At 46.2% G+C, this 24,434-nt stretch overlaps 2 protein-coding genes across 2 annotated transcripts; both read left to right on the forward strand.

Annotated features, from left to right (window-relative positions):
• Window positions 1-3,695: 3,695 nt before the first annotated feature.
• On the forward strand, window positions 3,696-5,568 carry LOC136773742 (proteoglycan 4-like). The gene is made up of 2 exons (XM_066727656.1): window positions 3,696-4,318; window positions 4,740-5,568. The coding sequence occupies exons 1-2, from the start codon at window positions 3,696-3,698 to the stop codon at window positions 5,566-5,568; spliced, it is 1,452 nt and encodes a 483-aa protein (XP_066583753.1).
• A 1,209-nt stretch (window positions 5,569-6,777) lies between these two features.
• LOC136773743 (uncharacterized) lies at window positions 6,778-7,464 on the forward strand. The gene has a single exon (XM_066727657.1). The coding sequence runs from the start codon at window positions 6,778-6,780 to the stop codon at window positions 7,462-7,464; it is 687 nt and encodes a 228-aa protein (XP_066583754.1).
• Window positions 7,465-24,434: the final 16,970 nt, after the last annotated feature.

Consider the following 24,434-nt stretch of genomic DNA (forward strand, 5'->3'; position numbering starts at 1 on the left):
CCATAGGCTCACTAACACGTAGAGCTACTGAAGCATCCGTGAGAGCACCCCACTTCTGCCTCCTCGAACGTTGCACGCATACCATACTGCAGTACGTGCATGTTTGGGTCTCCTTCGTATAGCTCCGGTATATTTCGAGTACGAGAGAGAGCGGTATACTTTTCTCGGACCTCTCTTTCTCGCGCTCCTTCTTCGCTCATTTAGCCAACGAGCTTAAACGAGAGAAGCCGAGCTAGCCGAAGGAAATTAAGAAATGTCTTTTTCGCGGCCAGCTATGATAAAAGCTGAATACGCTAAATGTGAATGTATTAAGATAAAATATTTATAAGTAGCCGTTAACTTATTAGATTTTATAATAAATAAGGAAATGCGATGATATTACGTAACATTGGTCAATTGTCTTAAGACTCATATGTTACGTATTATTGTTAAAAATATTTTATTTTCTTAATTTATTATTTAATCTAGTAGGTTAATGGTAATAAAGAAAAAATCATGACGAAAAAGAAATTAAGAAAGGTTTGCATGAGTTTGCGGGAATCGAACCCGAGCCCGCGTAAGTAACAAGCAAGCGCCTTACCATCTGCGTTACGGAACGTATTTTTTAATTCTGAAGCTTAGTGGCCTGATAGAGCAATGGAAGCTTTCTCTATGAAATTCAATTTACACAATAAAATATCAATTATAATCGTATATATATTTATTTCGTATGTCTTTTCCTAATGAAATAAAATATTTCTTTTGCATATTTCTAATCATTAATCACTTTAACAGCTGTAGCTTCAAAAAGCCACTCCAACATTACGAAGAATATTTTTGATTGCTGTGGAATTAAAAATAAGTAACCCATGATTTGTATTTGGGATTTAATTTATTATTTCTATTGCAATCAATTTATTTTGAAATAGCTCATATATAGAAAAATGATTCATCGTTCTTGACAAGTAAACGCGCATGACTGACAGAAATGAAACGATGTAGCCAAACAAAGTATTTATATAGCATATATACTGCATTAAAAGGCTATCAGAATATATAACTTACATATTGAGTAAGTACAACAGAGATCCCAAATACAAATCTTGGGTTACTTATTTTTAATTCCACAGCCATCAAAAATATTCTTCGTAATGTTGGAGTCTTTTTTTAAAGCTACAGCTGTTAAAGTGATTAATGATTAGAAATACGCAAAGAAATATTTTATTTCATTAGGAAAAGACATACGAAATAAATATATATATATACGATTATAATTGATATTTTATTCTGTAAATTGAATTTCATAGAGAAAGCTTCCATTGCTCTATCAGGCCACTAAGCTTCAGAGTTAACAAATACGTTCCGTAGCGCAGATGGTAAGGCGCTTGCTTCCTACTTACGCGGGCTCGGGTTCGATTCCCGCAGACTCATGCAAACTTTTTTAATTTTTTTTTTCGTCATGATTTTTTTTATTGCCATTAACCTACTAGATTAGATAATAAATTAAGAAAATAAAATATTTTTAACAATAATACGTAACATATGAGTCTTAAGACAATTGACCAATGTTACGTAATATCATCGCATTTCCTTATTTATTATAAAATTTAATAAGTTAACGGCTGCTTATAAATATTTTATCTTAATACATTCACATTTAGTGTATTGAGCTTTTATCATAGCTGACCGCGAAAAAGACATTTCTTAATTTCCTTCGGCTAGCTTGGCTTCTCTCGTTTAAACTCTTTGGCTAAACGAGCGAAGAAGGAACGCGAGAAAGAGAGATCCGAGAAAAGTATACCGCTCTCTCTCGTACTCGAAATATACCGGAGCTATACGAAGGACACCGAAACATGCACGTACTGCAGTGATGGTATGCGTGCAACGTTCGAAGAGTCAGTAGTGGGGTACTCTCACGGACGATTCAATAGCTCTACGTGTTAGTGAGTCTATGGAGGCAGAGTGGGGAAGCATTTTAGACCCAGTCTGGCTTCACTGCTTCCGTGTGATGGTAATGTAGTTACCCGCTTAGGGATATTGTAATTGCCATCTCCGGAAGGAGAGTAAATGTTTTTAGGAAATTGTATGATTGAGGATTGAGCGAATGTTTCTAGGTTGTAGTTTATTTAGAATTACATATTATATTCCCAAAGGTAAATTTTATTAGTAGCTTATAAGACCGATTTCCCTGCTCCAACAAGAGCTTGAAAACTGTTGTCCCTCTATCCTTTTCTAGCCCATACCCGATCCACATAAGTCTATCTGCCTCGCACCCAATGTCCCGCCCGCGTATGTTTACGCGTCGCTCTATCCTTCCCCTTACCGCGCTTCGCGCCGCGAGCGCCGAGCAGCGAGTCCCGTCCCCTCTCCTTACCGCGCTGACGCCTCGCGCGCCTAGCTGCGTTCTCCCCTGCCCGCGCCACTACCGACCCATCGTCGCCGACCCCGCACCGCATCGCCCCGCTGCCGAACCACGAAGCCATAGTGTCGTCTGCTGCTAAGGACGATCACGCAGGATTCTCGCGCAGGAGATAGCCAGCCGGGTATCATGCCAAGTATGTGGGTGATTAGCCGGAACGGCGAGAAATATGGATCGCGGATCCATACCTAATTAATGATTGGTCCCTGGATCCCGATCATAACCATGACACCCCGGAATGAGGGGAATAATTGGGAGAACGGAGGAATATCCGTCAAATTGGACTACACCTTGTTCTACTCTTGGAGCATCATTACGTGGTTTAGAACAGAGAGCTGGGTCGTCGCCGCGAATATTGAAATTCAACGTATTTCAATGTTGCGGGCCCCAGCCATCGATTTAGCAAAGTTTTCTGTGGAGTTCTCGTGGCGGACGTCGTGGGATCGTGGGACATCGCCGTCGGAGCCACGGAGGATTTTCCCTGCCCTATTTCCTTCTCCCTTTTGCTTCCCCCCCCCCCCCTTCCGCCTTCTAGCCGTTGCTTTCCCTAAGTTTTCCCCAGTTTTCCTTTTCGTTTAGTGGTTAATGAAATCATTGTGCGCGTATAATAAGTTTGCCAGGACATCGCGGGAGGCCTCTCCCCCCGAGATTTTACAGTGGGAAATAAAGATTGCGTCCCCGGATTCTTTTTGTGTAATTTTTTGGTATTTTCTAACCTGGAATCCTTTCCGCGCGTTACAAGTTGGCGCCCAACGTGGGGTCCCGCCGCGTAGAGTGTCCGTAGTGCCCGCGAGTGCAGTGATTTCATTAAAAAGTGTAGTTTTTGGACTTTCTCCTGGCCTTCCCCTACCTCCTCCACCCTATTGCCATAGTGTTCGACCGTTGGCTCTGGCGGTGATCTCCCGCGTTTCCGTGCGTCGCGGGTGCGGGTCGAGTGCTCGTGACCTTTAGTGTTTGTTTTCCTGTTCAAACTTAGAAAGTTTTCGCGAGTGATTCAAACTGAATCAAGTACAAAATTTTTGCCGCCGCCTGCCTGCCTTATCGACGCTCTCTCCCCCCACCGCTGCTGAGTGCTGGGACCCGCTGCTTCCCTGGTCGGCGAAAAAGGTAGGTGATGAGCATTTCTCCTTCCCCCCCCCCCGGTTTTTCCCTCGAAACCTACCGCGACGTGGTTCGTACCCTCCCACTACAGGTCATTTTATTAATTTTGCCTTCCTACGGGCTCCAAGTTTCCGGGTCTCCCTCAATTCTTCGCGATCGACTTTTTAGGTTTCGTAGCCGTTTTTTGTTGGGAGACATGTCCATTCCATGGGAGATGGACCTCGACGTTCGGGCCGCCGGTAATAGGACGGAATCGTTTGAGAGTGACAATAGTGGGATTTCCTACTATTGGGACTCCATGCTCGCGCCGGACGTAAGGCCTCCCCCACAACCGCTTTTGACCTTCCCTCCGAATTGCGAACTACCCCCCTCTGCTGATATAATTGCCACCCCTGCGCCAAGACCACCCTTAACTCCCCCCGTAGAACCCAGCAACCCCTATGGATCTCGGGAGATCCAATTAATCGATTTATTGGGTGATGAAATTCCTCCCACCCCGCGTCGAGAGGTGACTCAACCCCGTCGCAACGTAGTTAGTTTTTCTTCCCCGGTAGCGACCACAATCGCCGAAGAATCCAATTCGAGTTTTCAGGAATCCACGAGGACGACCGCTGCTGACCGGACCAACCCCTTTCACCCTTGCTTATTTACAGGAAGACCCGAACACCGATACGAGAATGTACCTTTAGCTCCCCCCGCCGCTCAACCCCCACCCCTGCCGTCTAAACTTTCTTCATTTCAGGTTCCGGGTGCCCCGGATCGTGTGCCGCTACCCCGAATGCTACCCGCTACCCCCCTGACGCATCCACCCCCTACCTCGTACCAACCTACCCTCCCCCTTCCGTCCCGAACTACCCCTCTTCTCCGTAACTCTTCCCCCATTTGGAATTCTGCCTCAATCCTCCATAGTACGTACACTATGGCCCCGTCCCGTCCCAATTTCGTCCCACCCTACCCCCCCCCCCCCCACAACCCCTAGTTGGCACGGACCGAACCAGTATGAAGCGACGCCGCCTAGGGCACGTCAGGCTTCATACCCAGTACGTTCTAACGCCGAATCTAGCGCCCCCTACTTCCCGACATATACTCCCCCCCCCTACGCACACCCCTACCCCAATCCCGGAAAATTCCCAACCACCCCCCCCCCCCAGCCCAGCACCCTCCGAGAGTTCGATCCTTATTACTTAACTCCATCCCACCTATCAGAGACCCTTACCCCGGAAATGCGCGCGTAGGATAGTCTCACCAAATATATCCCAGTTTTTACCGGACAATTCGACGAGGACCCTCGAGAGTTTCTAACCTCCCTGCACGAATTGATCCAAGATAGGGATCTAGCGGCCTCGGCCGTCTTACGTGCTCTTCCCTCAGTCCTCGCAGGAACCGCGTTAACCTGGTTCCGACTGGAAAGTCCCGCGTGGACCGAATATTATGATTTCGTCAAGGTTTTCTGCAAAACCTTCGCCATCAAATACCCCGCCCACGTAATCCGACAAGAAGCCACCGCCCGGACCCAAGGACCACAGGAACGACCGCTGGATTTCATTATGAAAATTAGAAGAATTTTGAAACGAATGGACCCCCCTATGGAACTGGGGAAGCAACTGAACCTGGCCTACCATAATCTGCTTCCCCTGTATCGTCAGAAAATAGCTAGAGAAGAGCTGTCCAGTTTCCAGGACCTAATCAACGAGTGCCATCGAGTGGACACCAGAAAGTTGGCTGATCGTTCCAAGCATCTTCCCCCACGCCTGCCCTCTGCGTCCCTATTCCCTACCGAAACCTATAACCCCCTTACCAGTCCTCGTAACCCTGCCGCCCCCATCGAAGCCGAATTAACCTTAGTCCAAGAAAAGAACCCACCCTCGCCTTCACCCCTAGTTCCCCGACCCCCGACAAATCCTCTTCCCCGCCACCCACCCAGTCCAAACCTTCCAAAGGCCCCCGCAACAAACCCACAAAAACCCCTAGCACCGGTACTCCTTCTTCCCTGCCAAAAACCCCTCCCGACGACAATCAACCCCTCCCTGGAAGCCCAGCCACAGGAGATCTGGATATCCAGAAGATGAGGCCACCCCCGAACACCTGCTGGAATTGCCATCGCCCAGGACATCACTTCACCCAGTGCTCCCACCCCCGAGGAAAATTTTGCTACCGCTGTGGACGGATGGGCATTATCACCAAGACCTGCCCCAACTGTAAGGAAAAGCAGAGCTCGGGAAACGAATAATCGGGACATCGTTTGGACTCGACGATTCGACTCCCGCTCCCAAGAGTCCCAATACCGCCCTGGATTCCCTCCCCGAACTCTCCCCTGCCTCCCCTATTGAACACGACCCCAGATATTTCCTGAATTTACGAATTGGCCAGCACACTTTTCCCGCGCTGCTGGATAGTGGGGCGGCCCGCTCATATTTCGGGAAGAGGATAGGAGACCTCCTGAAGAACCACCTACGACACATTGTAGCGTACATACAGGTTGCCAATGGAGCCGTAGAACCAGCCCAAGGAGAAGCCCGAGTCCGATTCCACTTGGACGGGCAGAACGAAGTCCTGGCGATTCGCGTGTGTAAAGCCCTATGATACGACTGCATTCTAGGAGTGGATTTTTTGGAGGCCCTGCAGGTCACCCTGGACTTCGCAAACCTGACGTGGCGCACTCCTAACTCTCCCTCTCGACCCTTACGCCCCCCTTCTCCTACCGAACCCCCCGTTGAACTTACCCTTGATGGCCTAGCCCTAGTTGCTCCCTCTCCCAGCGAAAGGAGACCCTTCAAACCCTCTGCCGAACCCTGATGCCCATCCCCGACCAATCCCTCCCCCCTACTCCCCTCACCTCCCATTATATCGATATCCAAGGTCACCCTCCCATTAAACGTCCCCGTCGTCTATCCCCTGCCATGTTAAAGGTTGCGCACGCTGAAGTATGGGACATGCTGGCCGCTGTAATAATTGAACCATCCAGTAGTGCATGAAGCAGCTGTCCCGTAATTATCAAGAAAAGCACAGGCAAATTTCGTTTTTGTATCGACTACCGTGATGTCAACCAAGTAACTAAGAAGGACGCCTACCCCATGCCAAATATCGACGCCATCCTCGACGGATTACGAACAGCCCGTTACATCACCAAATTCGACCTGAGCCAAGCCTACTTCCAAGTCTTCGTCGACCCCGAATCCCGAGAAATAACCGCCTTTACCGTCCCCGGAGCCGACCTTTTCCAGTTTACCCGAATGCCCTTTGGCCTTACCAACGCCCCCGCTACCTTCTAGCGACTGATGGATCGACTTATTAAACCCGAATGGTCCACCCACGTCTTCGCATACCTGGACGACATCATTATCGTCATCGAAACCTTTGAAGAACATGCGGAGTACGTGGAGAAAGTCCTAACAGCCCTAAAAGCCGCTAACTTGACCTTCAACCCAGAAAAGAGCGAGCTATGCTGTCAGCAAGTCAGTTACTTGGGCTACATCATCGACAAGGAAGGATTAAAGGCCGACCCCGAGAAGATCGCCCCTGTCGTACAATACCCCGCCCCACGAAACATCAAGAAGCTACAACGTTTTCTAGGAATGGTGGGCTGGTACGCCCGTTTTATAGACAAATTCTCCGAGCACAAGGTCCCACTAACGCAGCTCCTGAAGAAAGACGCACCCTGGAAGTGGGAAGAAGCACAACAGACAGCATTTGAAGCCTTGAAGTCCGCCCTGTCCTCCTCGCCCCGACTTCTCCCAACCCTTTATAGTCCAGACCGATGCCAGCAACTCTGCGATAGGAGCGGTCCTGACCCAAATGAGCAACGGAGCCGAGCTTCCGGTGGTGTTCGCGAGCCGAGTGCTGAGCCCCGCAGAACGAAATTACTCCACGACGGAGAAAGAGTGTTTGGCGGTATTGTGGGCCGTGAAGAAGTTCCGTCCCTATATAGAGGGTACGGCATTCCGAGTAATTACCGACCACAGTAGTTTGCGGTGGTTGCAGCGGCTCCGCGATCCCACTGGAAGACTCGCCCGTTGGGCGCTGGCCTTACAGTCGTTCGATATGACGATCGAACATAGAAAAGGTTCTGCTAACGTTGTCCCCGATGCCCTTTCCCGCATGTACCCTTCCCTTGTCACTGCCCTTACCACCATAGGTTCCTCCCAAGATCAGTGGTATCTTCATCGCTTGAAGAATGTACAAGAAGCTCCCTGGAAATACCCGGATTGGAAAGTTCATGAAGATAAACTGTACTACCATCGCCCAAATCCCACGATAGAACCCGCTATGGAAGATATGTATGCCTGGAAGTTAGTATTACCCCCCGAAAGCCGCCCCCGAGCCCTTAGCGACGCACACGATCCTCCCCAGTCCGGCCATTTAGGAATAGAAAAAACGTATGCCCGCCTCGAACAAGATTTCTATTGGCCAGGAATCTATCACTCCGTAGTTAAGTATATCCGAACTTGCCGTGCCTGTCAGACCCACAAACAGTCCACCCAAGGCCCCCCAGGACTGATGCGGGAACGAGTCGTCGAGGAACCATGGACCTTAGTGGCTGCAGACATAATGGGACCGCTTCCGCAAAGCAAAAACCAGAATAAATATCTGTTAGTCTTCCAGGACACATTTACCAAATACGTAGAGTTGAAAGCTTTGCGGAAGGCGGATGGCAGATCAATCGCGGCAGCCCTTTCTTCCCTAATAGTCCATAGATGGGGATGTCCGACGTTCTTTTTGACCGACAACGGCACGGAGTTCGTCAACAAGGATATTAAAGCCCTAACCGAAGCTTACGGAATTACCCAAATCACCACCCCCCCTTACCACGCCCAGGCCAACCCCGTTGAACGCGTTAATCGAACCCTGAAGACAATGCTCGCGATGTACGTGGAGGGAGACCACCGCGAATGGGATAGGAAACTCGAGTCACTACAGTTCGCGTTAAATACGTCCACCCAGGGTTCGACCCAATTTTCCCCAGCGTTTCTCATTTTCGGCCGCCATCCCTTACCGATCCGAACCCTCATAAAAGAACCCTCCCCTACCGAATACGAACCCCGCGATACCGTAACCTGGACCGACAGAGTTATCAATTTAGGACATTTGCGAGACCTGGTCCGGAAGAATTTAGGTGAAGCCACTCTCCGCCAAGCACCCCGGTATGACCAAGGACGAAGGAAGGTCGAGTTCAAGGTGGGCGACCAAGTCTTGCGCAAGTATTATGTACTTTCGTCCGGCACCCAGGGATTTGCATCTAAACTTGCCCCCAAATTCATAGGCCCCTATACTATTGATACTGTTCTATCCCCAGCAGTATACCGTCTTAAGGCCGAAGACGGCACTCTCGTGAAACGAGTGCACGTGAAAGACCTGAAACCCTATTTTGCTACCCCAACCGATAACCCTACCCCCATCGTATCCCCGCGCGACCACCCCAGCCCCAGAGTCCAGAAAAAGACGGTTCTGCAGGATCGGAGTTCGAGCGACACCAGTCCGGGAGGATCACACTCCAGTAGGGAGTCCACACCGGTACTTCAGCGATCTCGGACCACGGCTCCCGTTCCCAAATCCCCGAATAACGGACGCCCACCCCTTCGCTTCCCCGTTAGACTTCGGCCCCGAACCCAACGTCCAACCCCCCGTTAATCTGTTTATGTTACGGCCCGAAATAACCCCACTAATCGCTTTTTACCCACTTACAGGATGCTACCACATCACCGGGCCGGACCGAGGCGAATGTTGGGCCGGGAGGGTCGGATTCCGCCGGGGAGCCCACCCCGGTCCCCGACCGAGCCCGGGCCCTCCTTCGGCGTCCGCGACCCCTTCCCCCTGGCCCCGGATATTTATTATCCGCCCATCGTTTCCGGCGGCGTGGCCGGCGGGATCCAGCCCCTCCCGCCAATGACGGAGGAGCTTCGTAGGAAGCTCCACTTGTCCTGGCGGGAGGCGGCTAAGCCGCGGCCGCTGCAGCTCCCTACCAAGGAGGAGGCTGCTGCGGTGCGGGCCGCGGCCCGGGAGGTACGGGAGGCGCTGGAGAAGCTAGAACCTCCGCGCCGATCCCGCCTCCCGGAAATGGATCTCGCCGACCTCGACGCATACTACTCCCCGATCGCGTCCCTTGAGCCCTACCCCCTATTTGCTCCGCAATCCTCCCCCCTTCCCAGTCCCCCCGTCGTCCCACCGCCCCTGAACCTCCTCGCCCCCCCCCCGCCACGTCCATTTCTCCCTCCCCCGAGTCCTTGGCCCACCGGTCTCCCGCCCGCCTGTTCCCCCTTTCCGCCCCACCTGCTCCTCTCCAGTCCCCCGCCCTTCGGGCTCCCTCCTCCTCCCCCCCTCCGCTATCATGTCCCCCCGTCCCCCCTTCCAGCCCCTTGCTGCCCCGATCCGTCCCCTCATGCCTCCCCGAACCTCCCCTCGCTCCTTCGCCCCTGCCCCATCCATCATCCCTCCCCTAATGTCCCTTAATATATTTCCCCCTCCCCGATTATCCCGCCCCAGTCCTCCCCGCGGTCCCATGACCCCTCTGCTGTCCCTGCAAACCTCCCCTCCCCCCCTTCCTCCCTCACCTTCCACTCTCCCCCTTCGACCCCTATTTCCTCTTTCCCTCCCGCTCCCCGACGTCAGCCGTCCCCGGGTCCCGCTCCCGCAGGAGCGAGGGTCACCCCCACCCACCGGCCCAATCCCAAGGGGTGCTGGGCCTGCGGTGGGAGTGGGCATTCCTTCCGGGAGTGCCCACACCCAACCGCCTATTATTTTGTTTTGGCTGTGGGTGGGAGGGGGTGTCCAACGCCACCTGCCCTCATTAGTTGAGTTCGGAATTAAACTCTTTTCACTCCGACGGAGCTTTCCCTAGAATTCCCTATTCACTCCGTCTAGTAATTCTGTGTCAGTAGAGTAGCTAAGGGGATTCTATGACCGGGTGACGAGGGGGTCGGGGTCCCGCGGGGGCAAGGGAAGTAGGGGAATTGCCCCCTCTCCTCGAGCGGTTGTGCGCATGCGCATCCTCCTCCCCCGACGTTAAACTTGTAGGGTACACACGTGGCCTCCCCCCCCCCCCTCTTACGTTAAGCAGTGGACGCAGAGAAAGAGAGAAAGAGAGAGAGAGAGAGAGAGAGAGAGATTCCATCGATGATTGTCGGTATCGCTAATTACCGATAGTTGTCGCGTGTATCCCCCCTCTGACTCCTTTGGTGGGGGGGGGGGGGGGTACAAATGTGGCCTCCCCCTTTTACCTTAAATTCCTTAAAGAGCGGTGCCCAAGCGAATCTTGACGCTCCTGGGATGAGAGTTGGGGGGTGCCCAACCGAGTCTTTACGCTCCTGGGTGCCCGCGCGACCGACTTCTTTAAGGCGAATAGTGTAGACGCTTTGGAGAAAGAGAGAGAGAGAGAATACTCGTAGAGAGCGATCCAGTGATCGCTCCCCCATATTTTTTTTTTTTTTTTTTTTCATAAGTTAGAAAAAAGGGAATCTTTTTTTTTTTTTTTTTAATTATAATTTATTGAAGTATTAAAAAGGTTTTATTTACATTGCTTTTTTTAGAAATTTTTTTTACATTCAATTGCATGATGTATATATTTATGACAAATGCTACACCACTCTGGTAGTGAACAATTGATGCGTAGGTGACCATATTTTGTACAATTTGTACACCAGTAATGTGGTGTGAGATCTATCTGAGGCTCCATTTGGGTAGCCTCAGTTCTTGTAGCAATGGACTCCGTTTGTGTGGCCATATTTTTCACCTGGGACATATTTGAAAAACATTTTGTTATTTTTTTTTTTTTTTGATATTGTAATAACTATTTTACAAAGCAATTATACTTACAAAAATCACAAACTCTTCTTCTTCTTCTTCTTCTTCCTCTTCTTCCACCATCTCCTCTTCTTCCACCATCTCCTCTTCTTCCACCATCTCTTCTTCTTCCTCCCTCTCCTCTAAAGCAATGGCTGGTAAAAAATAAAAGAAAAAAATTTTTTTTCGTAATTCTTCGTTTTGAATAATAATAAAAAAAAAAAAAAAAAAATTGGTCAAATAGTGGGATTGTTAACAGTTTTCAAATATATGTGTCGTAAAATTCTTTTATGATTCTATTTATTGAAATAAACAATCTGTATGGATGGGTAGGGTTTTTTTTCTTTAAAAGAAATTAAAATAAGTACTTACAGTTCATGTGCATATTATGATGAAGCATTGCTTCATATTCTTCAAAATAACGATTATGAGAATCGTTAATTCTTTTGATGCAATCAGACATCGATTCTGCTTGATTTTTATCCTCCTCCTCCTCTACTAGATTTATTGTCACTAAACAACGTTCACTTTCCATTTCTTTAATTTTCTACTTTACTATCCGCACTGATGAACGTTCGAGGACTGAATGCAGCCTCTGAAGAAATCCCGTCGAGAGAGAGAGAGTCTTTATCGTTTATGTTTTCAATATGAAGTTACATTTGATAACAATTAGAAGTGCATTCTTTCTTAATCAAGAAGGATACCCTCTGAATAATCCCCGTATAGAGATATCCATAGATATTTTTTCCTATTGTTTTCAATATGAAGTTACATTTGATAACAATTAGAAGTCCATTCTTTCTTTCTTTCTTAATCAAGAAGGATACACTATACCCTCTGAATAATTCCAATATAGTGATATCTATAGATATTTTTTCCAAACATTGAAATTAAATACGCTTAACATACGATAATATCGTTTGCAAAGAAGTCAAGTGAACAGCAGAAGAAGAAAAAGCTTCAGTCTATAAAACGTACTCTGCAAAGCAGTCACAGTAAAAGCGCTTCAGTCTGTAAAAACGTATTCTGCAAAGCAGTTTTTGTGTCAGGTGTATTGAGAGAAAAGAGTTTAAAACGCATTAAAAAGAAACTTGTTCTTGTTTGTTAGTTTGTTACATAAAAAAGGTAAGGATATATTTTCTTTTTTTAACTCTAATGAGACTAATCATTTTTTTTTTTTTTTTTTTTTTCATAAAGATAAAAATGCATTATTTAATTGATTTTTTAACTCTAATGAGACTAATTATTTTTTTCTTTTTTTCATAGAGATAATAATTAATTTCAATAAAATTAATAAATTGGGAAGCGTAATTCCAAAGAATTTCGTTAAATTAAATAGCTTGACGGAAAATAAAGAGTATGATATTTTAGAAGTGGACAAAATTATGACAAAATATGGAATAAAAATAATTGTTAAGCTGTCAGTTGGAGATTGGATGTTCTTGCCTGGCAGAATGGCAAAATTGGCGGAGGATACGGAGCAGTTGCAGCAGCTGCAAAAGGCTGCAACAGCCAAAAATTTAATAATGCTATACAAAGGAGGAAAATATCACAATGTGGAATTTAAATCTAAAGTTTGATTGGTATTTTGTATTCAAAAATAATGAATAAATTTAATACTTATTTATTTAATAAAACAATTGTTTCCTTATTTTTAACTTACATTTCTAACAATATTCGTAAGAGGATTATATTGTACAATTTTATCGTGTATGATTAAACAATAGGCTATAGTATTATCCGGAATGATTTCCATACACTCGATCTCGAGTTTAACGTCGACCGTGCCGGTTTTTATGGACTCGTTCTGATGCGAGCAGTCGATGACGAAGAGCGGCCCGTACGTCAAAAAGTCCGTATAGTCGAGCATGGGTCTCCCGAGTTTCTCACCAGCGTAATAGGAGGTGAAAAACTTTACATACATGTCGTAGAGGACGGAGTAGCGGGATTTCGTGAAATCAGTGTCGAGACGATCGTACGGATAGGATTCGGAATTCAGATAGAGTTTGACATCGAGGACTTTGCAATGATTAAATCTCAGCACATCCTCGTGCTGATTACTCTTCTTATTCGTTCTGAACGCCAGAATGACGTATCGCGACTTCTCCAATTGCGTGGACGCTTTCACGGACCACGTGTGTCGCTGCGACTTGGGCAGAAGGGGATACTCGTAAAGTTCCCAGGCGCGAAAAGCGAGTGACAGACTCTTGTCCTGCTCGACGATACCGAGAAATTGGAGTTTCGTAATTTCGTTCAGGGTCACATGGGATATTCTCCATTGCACTCGTAGCAGCTTGATCGACGAATCGGTGATTTTCACCGCCGAGTAAATGGCGTTTGTATCGTCGCGCGCGCGAATGAGAACGAGCTCGTGACGCGCGTTCACGACGACTCGCCGATAATCCTCGCAGAATCCCAGCAGCATTTTCAGGGGCACGCAAAAGCTGAAATTCTTAACAGCCGCCTCCTTTTTGAGTCGGTCTTTGGCCGTTGCGACGAACCATCCGGAATGACGTAGACTGGCGCTCTCCTCGGTGCTCAGGGAAACGAGATTCTTCAGAGTGCTGGTAATACCGACGTTTCTGCATCGGTCGATCTCGATACCGTTCAATTCATAACGAATCTCGTCGAAGGGAAAAGCCGCGGAATTGCAGTCGAGCGTAACTGTATCATCGTTGGTGGTGCTCGCGTCACGCGTACCCTCCACCAGCTGGCCCTCGACGTAGAGATAACTCTCGCACGGCAGGAGTATCAAATCTTGCTGCTGTATGGGAATGCGAATCTCGTCGCTGTTCGCCAACGAGGCGTTCGCATACGGATTGTAGGCATGCATGTCCATTTTCGTGATGCGATTGTCGTAGGTCAGCGGTGCGGTGACGTTCAAGGGATCTGCCATTGTTCCACTATGTACTACCTTCGCCCAATCTCTTCACGGTGAATCCCAATGATTGTAAAAATTCGATATTTCTTCTCGTTAGCAGGAAGCTCCTATTGTCGCGATTTTCACTCCGAGCCGGTGTATTCGACTCCACGTAGGACGAACGACTAGCGAACGTTTCATCCAGTTTCACCGCTTTATAATCCTCGCTACTACTTTTGTAAATTAACATTTCTTAATGTGTAATCTTATGGTAATTTCTTCACGTCCAAAGTCTACGAGACGATCGTCCTGATCGAGGATACGTAACGTGAGACGGTCGATTACTCTGACGATGACCGGTAGATAAATGACGGTTATCGGTGCCTCCGAGATTTTATAGCCCGGTGGTACGCTGGGAAAGAACTCGTGAATAATGTGTCGTGGTCTACCGTTGGTGTACGCACCACCCGCAATGTTGCACTCGATGCGTAGAATATTTGTTTTCACAATGTCCACGGTATCGTCGGATTCAGCCTGGACGTTCGGCTCGATCACGTGATTCGACGAGAAGCCCAGTAGTGAGCCAATGTTATTCGGTTTTCCAAAGTCAATCGAATATTTACAGAATATTTCACTCTTCAGTGTATTGTTATTCGCTCGTAGAAGAATAACGCTGTCAATGTCTTCTTGAATTTCGTGTCTCGCAGAAATTTGAGACTGCAAAAACTCATTTATGGCACTCAACTCGTAACAGCCTCTGGGTATCGTCAGCACCTTATCGTTATCGTAGTAAAACTTATTATTCGTCTCGTCCACATTGGCTATCGAGTTGAACGTTTGCATGTCCACGAGACCGATCTCGTAGCGATCGTCTTGCAGATTGATGGGGGGGAAGAAATCTGAATTTAATACTGATTTACGATCCGATAATGTCACGGTGAAAGACATTTTTGTTTCAAAGTATTTGTTCTCGCAGGAATTTCACGCACAACTGACCGCAATTGCTTTTATCGTACGATTGATATCGATCATGATTGTAGTAGATTGTAACGTTAGGACCAAAGTAACGCACACATTCTTTCGGCGGTTTCAAATTTCCGAAGGAATCAAAATATAGGACGATGTCGTTACGCTTGACGTAGGCTACCCAGTGGGTACCAGGACCGCATTGATCGTCGAGATTCACGATCGCGCACTCGTTGCACCGCGGTCCGTCTAGCGGCAGAGATGTGCGCATAAAGACTCCACGGAAGTATGGTATGCGTCGGCAGATGAGTGCCAATTGTACGTTACTAGTAGGACCTGAATCCGGGAGAGCATCGCGACGACGACGAAATTTTCCCTCATTCATTTTCTTCCTCGACCGTTTTTTTTGTTGTTTTTTTTTTGTTTTTTTTTCCACGGATACCCTCTCCGACGACTCGCTTGTACGGTTTCAGATAAAGACCTCGGCCTCTCTCGCGCGACGCTTCCATCGCGCGATTGTGACGTTGCATTTCCCGCAATCGTTCTCTCTCAGCTTTTGCACGGTTTACAGCACTCGCTATACCCGATGCTCCACCTGCCAATGCTCCGACTGCACCTAGTAGTGGAAGTATAGGTATTATACCACCCCGTTTCCTCGGCATTCGAATTCTTCTCTTCCTCGTAATACCAATTTTTTTCTTGTTGTTGTTCTTTTTTTTAGCCGCTACTGCTTTCTTCATCGCAACAATATTATTATGTAATCCCAAGCCAAGTTTACGCTTAGCATTCATCGATGCCCATACGGCTGCGGCGACCGCGCGTTCACCCAAGGTCGCGTCTCTTGCGTTAATACGTTCACGCGCTCTCCTCGCTAGCACTTTATCGGCCTGATGACGCTCCGGTAGATCCTCGTTGTGCCAATATGCTAAGTCGTGATCGAGGCAGGCCTCGTCCAGCGGATTTATACCACGATCGCCGCGCTCCAATCTTTCGCGAAGTCGAGTGCCGGGTCCGCAATAATTGTAACCGGGCACGTGCAGCTCAAATGGCAATTTTTTCAAGACTTTATTGAAGAACGATCCAGACATTTAGAGCAACTGCTTCTCTTGCTGACAAACGTAACAGTCTTTTATCCGTCTCGGTGGTCCGTCGTGGTGAGTGGTATCAGGTAGATTGTAGTGTTGCAAACAATATTGATATTGCTGCACATCCGAGTCCGCGCGAATGTGCCGAGGTAATCTTTCCCACACACTCGCGATACTGTCTGGAAAGTACTCGAGCAATACGATCTTCGATATGTGTTCGAGCTGATGATTCGTCAAGTTATGCAGAGAATCGACGACGACTAGCATGAACGCCATCGTAATGGCAACTGACCGAATAGTTCCGTAATTCGCGAAATATAAATGAACGATACGGCTGTTCCCGAAGGTTAATAGCGAGGATGCATTTCGTGAAGCACGTGCCGACTATTCGCGTGACAAATTTGGATGCTCACAATGCTACCGCGCAAATAAAAAAAAAACGTCACGGATCGCTATTACCATCTACGATACGCTGCATAGTTTGCGGTCCGTCGAATTGCGGTAAGACAAACGTGCTGCTGAGCCTCATAGAGATTCCGCACGGTGTGAGATTCGAGAACCTGTACGTCTACTCGAAATCGCTCCAGCAACCGAAGTATCGATATCTGGAGCAGCTTCTGCAGGAAACGGAGGAAATCGGTTACTTTCAATTTTCCAACAATTGCGAGGTTGTGAACGTCGCGGATGCAAAGCCGAATTCCATTTTCATATTCGACGATGTGGCCAACGACAAGCAGGACAATATAAGGGACTACTTTTGCATGGGTAGACATTCCAACATCGATTGTTTCTACCTCTGTCAGACTTATGCGAAAATACCGAAGCATCTGATACGAGATAACGCAAACTTGCTAATAATATTTAAGCAGGATGGAACTAATCTGAAGCATATTTTCAACGATCACGTCAACAGTGATATGTCGTATGAGAAATTTCTCACATTGTGTTCGACCTGTTGGAGTCGCGATTACGGTTTCTTAGTAATAGACAAGGATAGCTCTCTGAGGAACGGTCGTTATCGCAAAGGTTTCAACGAGTACGCCACGATCGAGTGAACGGCCTTGTCAGGCCGGTAAGGTTTCGACCTTGCCGGTAAGGTTTCGGCCTTGTGAATGTCGATAATCATGCCGGTAAGGTTTCACGATCACGGCCTTGAGTGTCAGTTTGATACTGGAGCGCAGGCTGTTCGGATCACCGTGTCAGGTCGGTTAAAACCCGTGTCGGTTCGGGGAGAATACAGCATCGCAACAGGTCGGTTAAAAACCGTTCAATTCGGGGGAAAGCTGTTTTATACAGCATCGCGATGGATGAAAAATCGCTTCTGAAGAGGATCGCCAAGACGAGCGAAGTCATTCGCGACAAGCATCGTGCCTTGAAATCGGAGAAGGCGATAATGGAGAGCAGTTTGAATGAGACATTCAAGCCGATAGTCGAACCATTGAAGAAACTCGTTTCGCAAACGGAGGATAACACAAATAATAATAGTTCGTTTGTCAAATACAACGATAAATTGAAGAGGGGAGCCTATTTCACATCGACACCGCATAAACGAGCAAAGAATCTTAGTAGTAGTAATATTAGTGAAACTATTACGAATCCATTGGATTTCATGACCGACGACGACGACGAGTCTTCTATAACCGATCAACCGTCGTCCGATTCAAAAAAAAGTTTGCTAGAAAAATTAAATGTTGATGAAAAACAGGAACCAGGCTTGTTTCAACATGTCTTTCAACATATTCAATTACATCCGATCCCTGGCAAGTATATTAAATTACTTCTGACTGATAGGGATAACTTGATTGATCGTGCTTTTGGACCTCGTTATGAAGATGATCAACTGACGCTTGGTAAATGTAAATTTGAAATAAGTCATGAGGGAGATATTATTCTCGATAAGACGTTATACACCGGTACAATGGGTACTTATGAACTAATTTTCATGAGAGAACCCAATCAAGCCATTATAAAACCCGACGATTTGGAACAATACAAGAGTATTCTCAATCAAACTAAAGCGCATAAACTGTTAAACGATAGTCTAAAACAAATCAAAGGTAATAGAGGTGCTAAATATACAGAAATTATGAAACCATTGCTATTGGGAAAACCTATTTTACCGCCTTATCGGTTACCATCAACATCACGCGCAAGAAAATCGTCAACTTCTGACGCGTCAACATCGGGCGCAAGTAAACCGTCGGGCGCAAGTAAACCGTCGAGCGCAAGTAAACCGTCATCAGCATCATCGAAAAAAAAGGGTAAAGGTCTTATGCGTGTCACCGAGGGACCAATCAACTACGTACATTGGAACGATCCGAATGAATTGATCGAACGTTTGAGACTTTTGATCGCGTCGGTGGCTGCCGGTAATACGAGTCATCACAACGAGATACAGTCGATAATCGAGGAGTTGCGCGACGAGGATCTCATCGTATAAAGAAAGTTGCACGTTACACTCTTACCTCAGTGTAATATCAACGTCTTTCGGTAGTACGAGGTAAAAAAAAAAAAAAATAAATGTCTGACTCCTGCTGCTGTGAAATTTGCATTTGTTTAACATACATCGTAGACTGTATACTCTCGACATTACGAGCCATCAAAAAGAGGAATAATAACGAGGAACAGGAGACTGATTTTTGAAATGTCGATAAATAAATTTGGAATTGGACTGGATGGTGAGAGTAGGAAACACGAACCAAATTTAGAACATTTACTGCATGAATTCAAACAATATCTGACAATGACATTGAATAAACATAATGAACAATTTGAGAAAAAGATGGACCAAATTTATCAAACAATTTGTGAAAAATTGGATGATAAAGTGAGTAAAAGAGATCTGGAAAGAGCAATACTTAGCAACACTTTTCATTAGGAATTTCTAAGAATCTGTCTATTTTTTGAAAAAAAAAAAAAAAAAAAAATGAGCAAAGAAAAGATACAGTTGGTGGAGGAGCTCCATGCACCGGCGAGGATAAATTTTCCACGCAGAAGAGTCATCGTGCGCGGCTTCGACGATCTCTGGCAGGCCGATCTTGTTGATATGCGCAATTACGTCGATGCAGGTTACCAGTACATTCTCACTGTAATCGATACCCTCTCAAAATACGCTTGGTCGGTGGCATTGAAGACCAAGAGCGGCGGAGAAGTGACGACGGCAATGACGAGAATCCTACTGAAGGACGGCAGATGTCCGAAAAATTTACAGACCGACAACGGCAAGGAGTTTTACAACAGTGACTTTCGGGCGTTGATGAAGAAACGCGGGATAAATCACTACTCGACCTACAGCGTGATGAAAGCGTCGATAGTCGAGCGCTGGAATCGTACGTTGAAGACGGAAATGTGGAAACGATTTACGTTGAACGGTAATTACAAGTGGCGCGCTATGCTACAAGAGTTGGTGGACGCGTACAATGCGCGAAAGCATCGTACCACGGGAATGCGTCCCGTGGATGTGAAACCCGAGCATGCAGATAAGCTACTCAAGACAGTATACAGCCACAACAAGGTCGCAGGTCGTGCCAAGTTCAAAGTCGGTGATTTCGTACGAATCAGTAAATACAAGCAGATGTTCGCCAAAGGCTACACGCCTAATTGGACTACCGAAATATTCGAGGTGGCGAAAGTGCAGAGGACCAATCCCGCTACGTATCTCCTCAAGGATTCCAGGGGTACGGAACTGTTGGGTGGATTTTACGAATACGAGCTTTCGAAAACCATCAATCCCGATGTGTATCTGGTGGAGAGAGTATTGCGTAGAAAGGGCGATAAAGTGTTCGTAAAGTGGCTGGGATTCGACAGGACGCACAATTCCTGGATAAATAAGAGCAATGTTTTATAATAACTTTTATTAAGATGTATCAAAATATAGAATAAATAAATAAATAAATAAATAAACAAATTATTTTAGACTATAATGTCCCCAGGGTAGAGTCGCCGCGGTGCCGGGTGTAACGAAACGCTTGTCGTCGTACGGACTGAGGGCGACCTTTCTCTGACTGATCGAGAAAACCTGATGCAGCCTCGATCGAATCAAATTTTGACTGCGAGACTGTACGGTGAAATTATCCAAGCAATCCTTGTAGTCGTCAAATGTTATATTTCTATCGATAACGTAACCTTTGACACCTTTGGCTTTTTTGGTAATTCTCGCACAGTCCTGCACCTTGAAAGTATACATTTTTGCCCTCAGTCCTACGAACTCGGTCATGACACGACCATTGTTCTCGTCCTTCATCAGACCGGGTATCTTTTTGTTGACGCGTGGCAAGTCATACCGATTATCGTCAGGATAATCGCTGGTGTCGAATCGCGCGAGATCGCGTTTCATGACCGAGTAAACGTCGCCGCACTCGACACTGTATATCAGACTGTCCGTGTCGGTATACATCGCTCTACATTTACCGCCGAATGTAGGAAGCATATAGTCATAGTGGAATTCATACAAGCAAATTTTTGAAATATCTAAAATACTCATTCCCACGTAAATGGGTTTATCAAATTTCGCGAACAATTTCGACAATTGAATCGCGACCAAACTCTCGTTGAAAATCGCGAGACTGTGAAAATTCGGTTTGGAAATCAGGCTTTCCGCCCCGTATCTTCCCTCCCACTTGGTTGCGAGCCTCACGTCAACTCTATTCCTCACGTTCTCCATTGTTTTACCGAAAACCGCGTTGTTCATCAACTTGAAGAGATTCCTCTCAAATTCGTTGGTGGACGCGGTGCGCAAACGCGTGTTCAGCTCGATGTAATCGCGTAGCCAGGTGGACTGCTGAAACTTTAAACCGCGATGTATACGCTTCAGTACGAGTCCATTACGCATACATTGTTGCAGAGCGCGATAATGTATTACGTAACGGGTCTTATCGTTTAAAGTGGCCAGCAGCTTCTCCTGGCTCGCGCCCGGCGGCTTCTCGCGCACCATGCAGAACGGTAGGTCCGCGTGTTTGTCGTGAAGCTCGCGCAGATACTCCAAATCGACCTCCAAAATATAACCCTCGGGATGATCCGTGGGTATAGCGGAGACATCGAGATTGGCAGCGTCCTCGATCCATTGGAATCCATGGGTGGGCAGCGGCTGACACATTGCCCACCCATACAGATTGTTTACGTCGTAATACATGAGATATTTCGACGGTTCCGCCGGATCGTAGTCCCGCATATACCGATTGTTGGCCCTCTCGTAACGATGGGAGCACTGACTCAAACCACCGCGTATACCGCGCTCCACGAACAGCAACATATCCACGTCCGTGAAAAGCTCCAGCCTGATTCCCGTATGCTTCAACATCGCGTCCCAGGTGAAGCCCGGTAGCGTATAATAATGGGCTGGATCCAACTCATAATTTAGCATGCAACTATCGCGAAAACTTTCGAAAACATCGGTCAACAATAGGACATCGGTCTTCAGGTACAGGTCACTGTACTCCCCAAGTGTGCGCATGTGGAATTTGGTCCATACCTCTACGGCATGATTGTATGCTTCCTCGCTGATATCGCTGTCGGTCAGTCTGTTGCGAAACGACTGTCGCGGTGGTAAAGCCGTCTCTTCCAATCTAGCCGCGCTATCTATATAGTCGTAAGGAAAAATACCTTTCCTCGTAAGCAAATTCAACTGTTCGACGCTCAATTCCGAAAATTGTGACCTCAAATTTGTCAGCTGAGATTCCGCCAAGTACGAGCTCAATTTGTCCAAACTGGAGGCCATGAATTTGAACGAATCGATAAATCTCAGCCGTATATTATAATTTCGCAGATATTTGGTGAATGAAATGTATTTTTCCTTATGCACAGGCAGCAGATATACCGATCCCTTGTACAAATTAGCGATCGTCTCGAAAATGAAATGTGAATCATAGCCGGAAAAATTGTGGAAAATGACTGGAATGACATGCGAATCTTTGAAATTTAAATTACAATTATTGTGAGCCGGTCCTCTGTATCTGCCGGTCAGATGATCGTGATCGCGAATTCGTAGTTGATTCGGAAGAAACGGCTTTTTGCATATATGACAATTGGGATCATTATAGTGACGCGATCGTTCGCTAATACTAAGATTATGCATGGGCACGACAGTCCCCAGTTTCTCGCTCGCGATGCGCGCAATGACCTCGAGCTCGCGTACGAACCATTCGATGCAGTCGGCACCCCGATGAGCATCGTATTTCGAGAGTGACGCATCGCGAGCACTTTTTAAATAATAGCCTACACTCATAGGTTCATGCTTCTGATAAATATCACTACTGTTCGATTGTTCAACTTTTGATAATATGCACTCCAGATCCGCGTATACGACGAATGGCACTCGTTCCCCATTTTTGATGTTCTTGAAGGAAACCCAGCGATCCTCGGACTCTCTCGGTAACATCAATCGGAGATTATCGTTGAGCTGCGAGCAATCCTGCTCATGCGACTCCAGCCTCTCCACTGTGCGAAAGTAGTGGAGACATCTAAAAAAAAAAAAAAAAAAAAAAATAAATAAATAAAACATATGCAGTTATATTTGTATCATTATTAATACATACCGATCGCATATATAATGCGCATTTTTGCTCTTGGTGAATTGACTTCGCACCAATCTCGACAGATTCCTTATGCACATGAAATGTCCTGCCCCCTGTTCATCGTTGACGAGAAGAAGATTAGCATGCCTCGATCTCTTCTTCTTCGTCACCTGAAGCGGTACGATTTTTGCGTCGATATTTGGCTCTTCATTCTCCAAGGTAAAGATGTTAACAGACACGTCATTATCCGTCTCGAATTTCGGAATCTGTTTTAGCGTAGTCGGAAAGGTTAGGCTACCGACGTCTAAAACCGTCCGAAAATGTGGATAAGAGGACGTGCGCTTTGGATTAGCCGTAGGTTTTGCCGGATAGAGTGCCGCCGTCACGGACCACGCGAAACATGCATTATCACTGGTTTCTAAATTTATCAGAGCTTTCCTACTCGTGATAGCGGATGGTATATTAATTCTACAACCCGCGTGCAACGGGTTAAAACGATTAATGTTAACTATTAAATAATGAATTTTGTGCAAAGCCCATCCACTATCACGCTCTTGAAATTCACTTAATTTTTTCATTATAACGTCTAAAATGTTTTTCCTATACCAATCACTAAAATTATCAGTCTTATACAATGTAGCATTAGTCGTACTAATGTTTTTATCATCACTCTGGTCCTTAGAGATGAATTGTCCGTTAAATACACAATTAACCTTAACACTATTTGCACTAACAAATACCTTATCTATACGCGTACGCACTAATACTTCCGCGTCTACTAAAAAATCCTTAGGCTCTATATAATTACTATTAACTACCATGCCGCTGCATATTCGACTTCGAAACGCCGAATCAAGCTCCTCCCAGGTAAGTCCTTGTACGTCATTGCTACAACCAGCCCCTGATTTAATATAATTCAATTCCCTCTGCGCTCGTAGCAACAGACACTTTATACACGCGATTTCGGCAAAATTCTTCTGACGCGTTCCAACGGGTAAAGCTCGATCCGCGTTGCTCAATCGTCGAATATGCTCGCGACATTCCAGTACCCACGCATCGTACTCATTCGCACTATTAATTGTAAAAAATTTTCTTCGCAATTCAGTCGACATTTTATGTTTTTTCTTAAAGAAATGACTCTGTCATACGGTGAACAACAACAATAAATTAATAATTGCGAATGCGTCTCTCCCGAAGAGTAACGCTTATATATATCGAATAGAGAATGGAAGTAGGGGTATCTACACATCCCATTGTTTCGTCCGAGATGCATACTGACATTGATATACATTGTTTTTTTTTCAGAAGTCTTTTATTCCTTTATATATTGATCATATACAGATTTCATAAAGTAAACATTTTGCAGTGAACATATACCATAATGATTCATACACTTGGGTAACGGTGGTTCGAAATTTTTACTCCATCCAAGACTAAATTTACCCCACTCACACTCCTTCGCATTGTATATATTTTCTAAGTTGCAAATTTTTCTCAACCAATCATATTTCTCCCGTCCTTTCACGAAAATCCAATCTTCATCGTACGACGTTACATACTTTCTTATTACATCTTTATGCTTGTAATAAGGTGAATGACCGTCGGTCCAATTGAATCCATGTCGATTAAAATAAAGCCAACTTTAAAAAAAAAATAAAATTATATACAAAACATTACATTCAAAAAAAAAAAATACTTACTCATTCTTTTCTCTCTCGAGATCGCTCAACCAAGCT

This window comes from Prorops nasuta, unplaced genomic scaffold (assembly GCF_024137725.1).
Source record: "Prorops nasuta isolate Cenicafe-Biocafe unplaced genomic scaffold, Cenicafe_Pnas_1.2 PNAS00005, whole genome shotgun sequence".
In the NCBI taxonomy this organism is placed as follows: domain Eukaryota; kingdom Metazoa; phylum Arthropoda; class Insecta; order Hymenoptera; family Bethylidae; genus Prorops; species Prorops nasuta.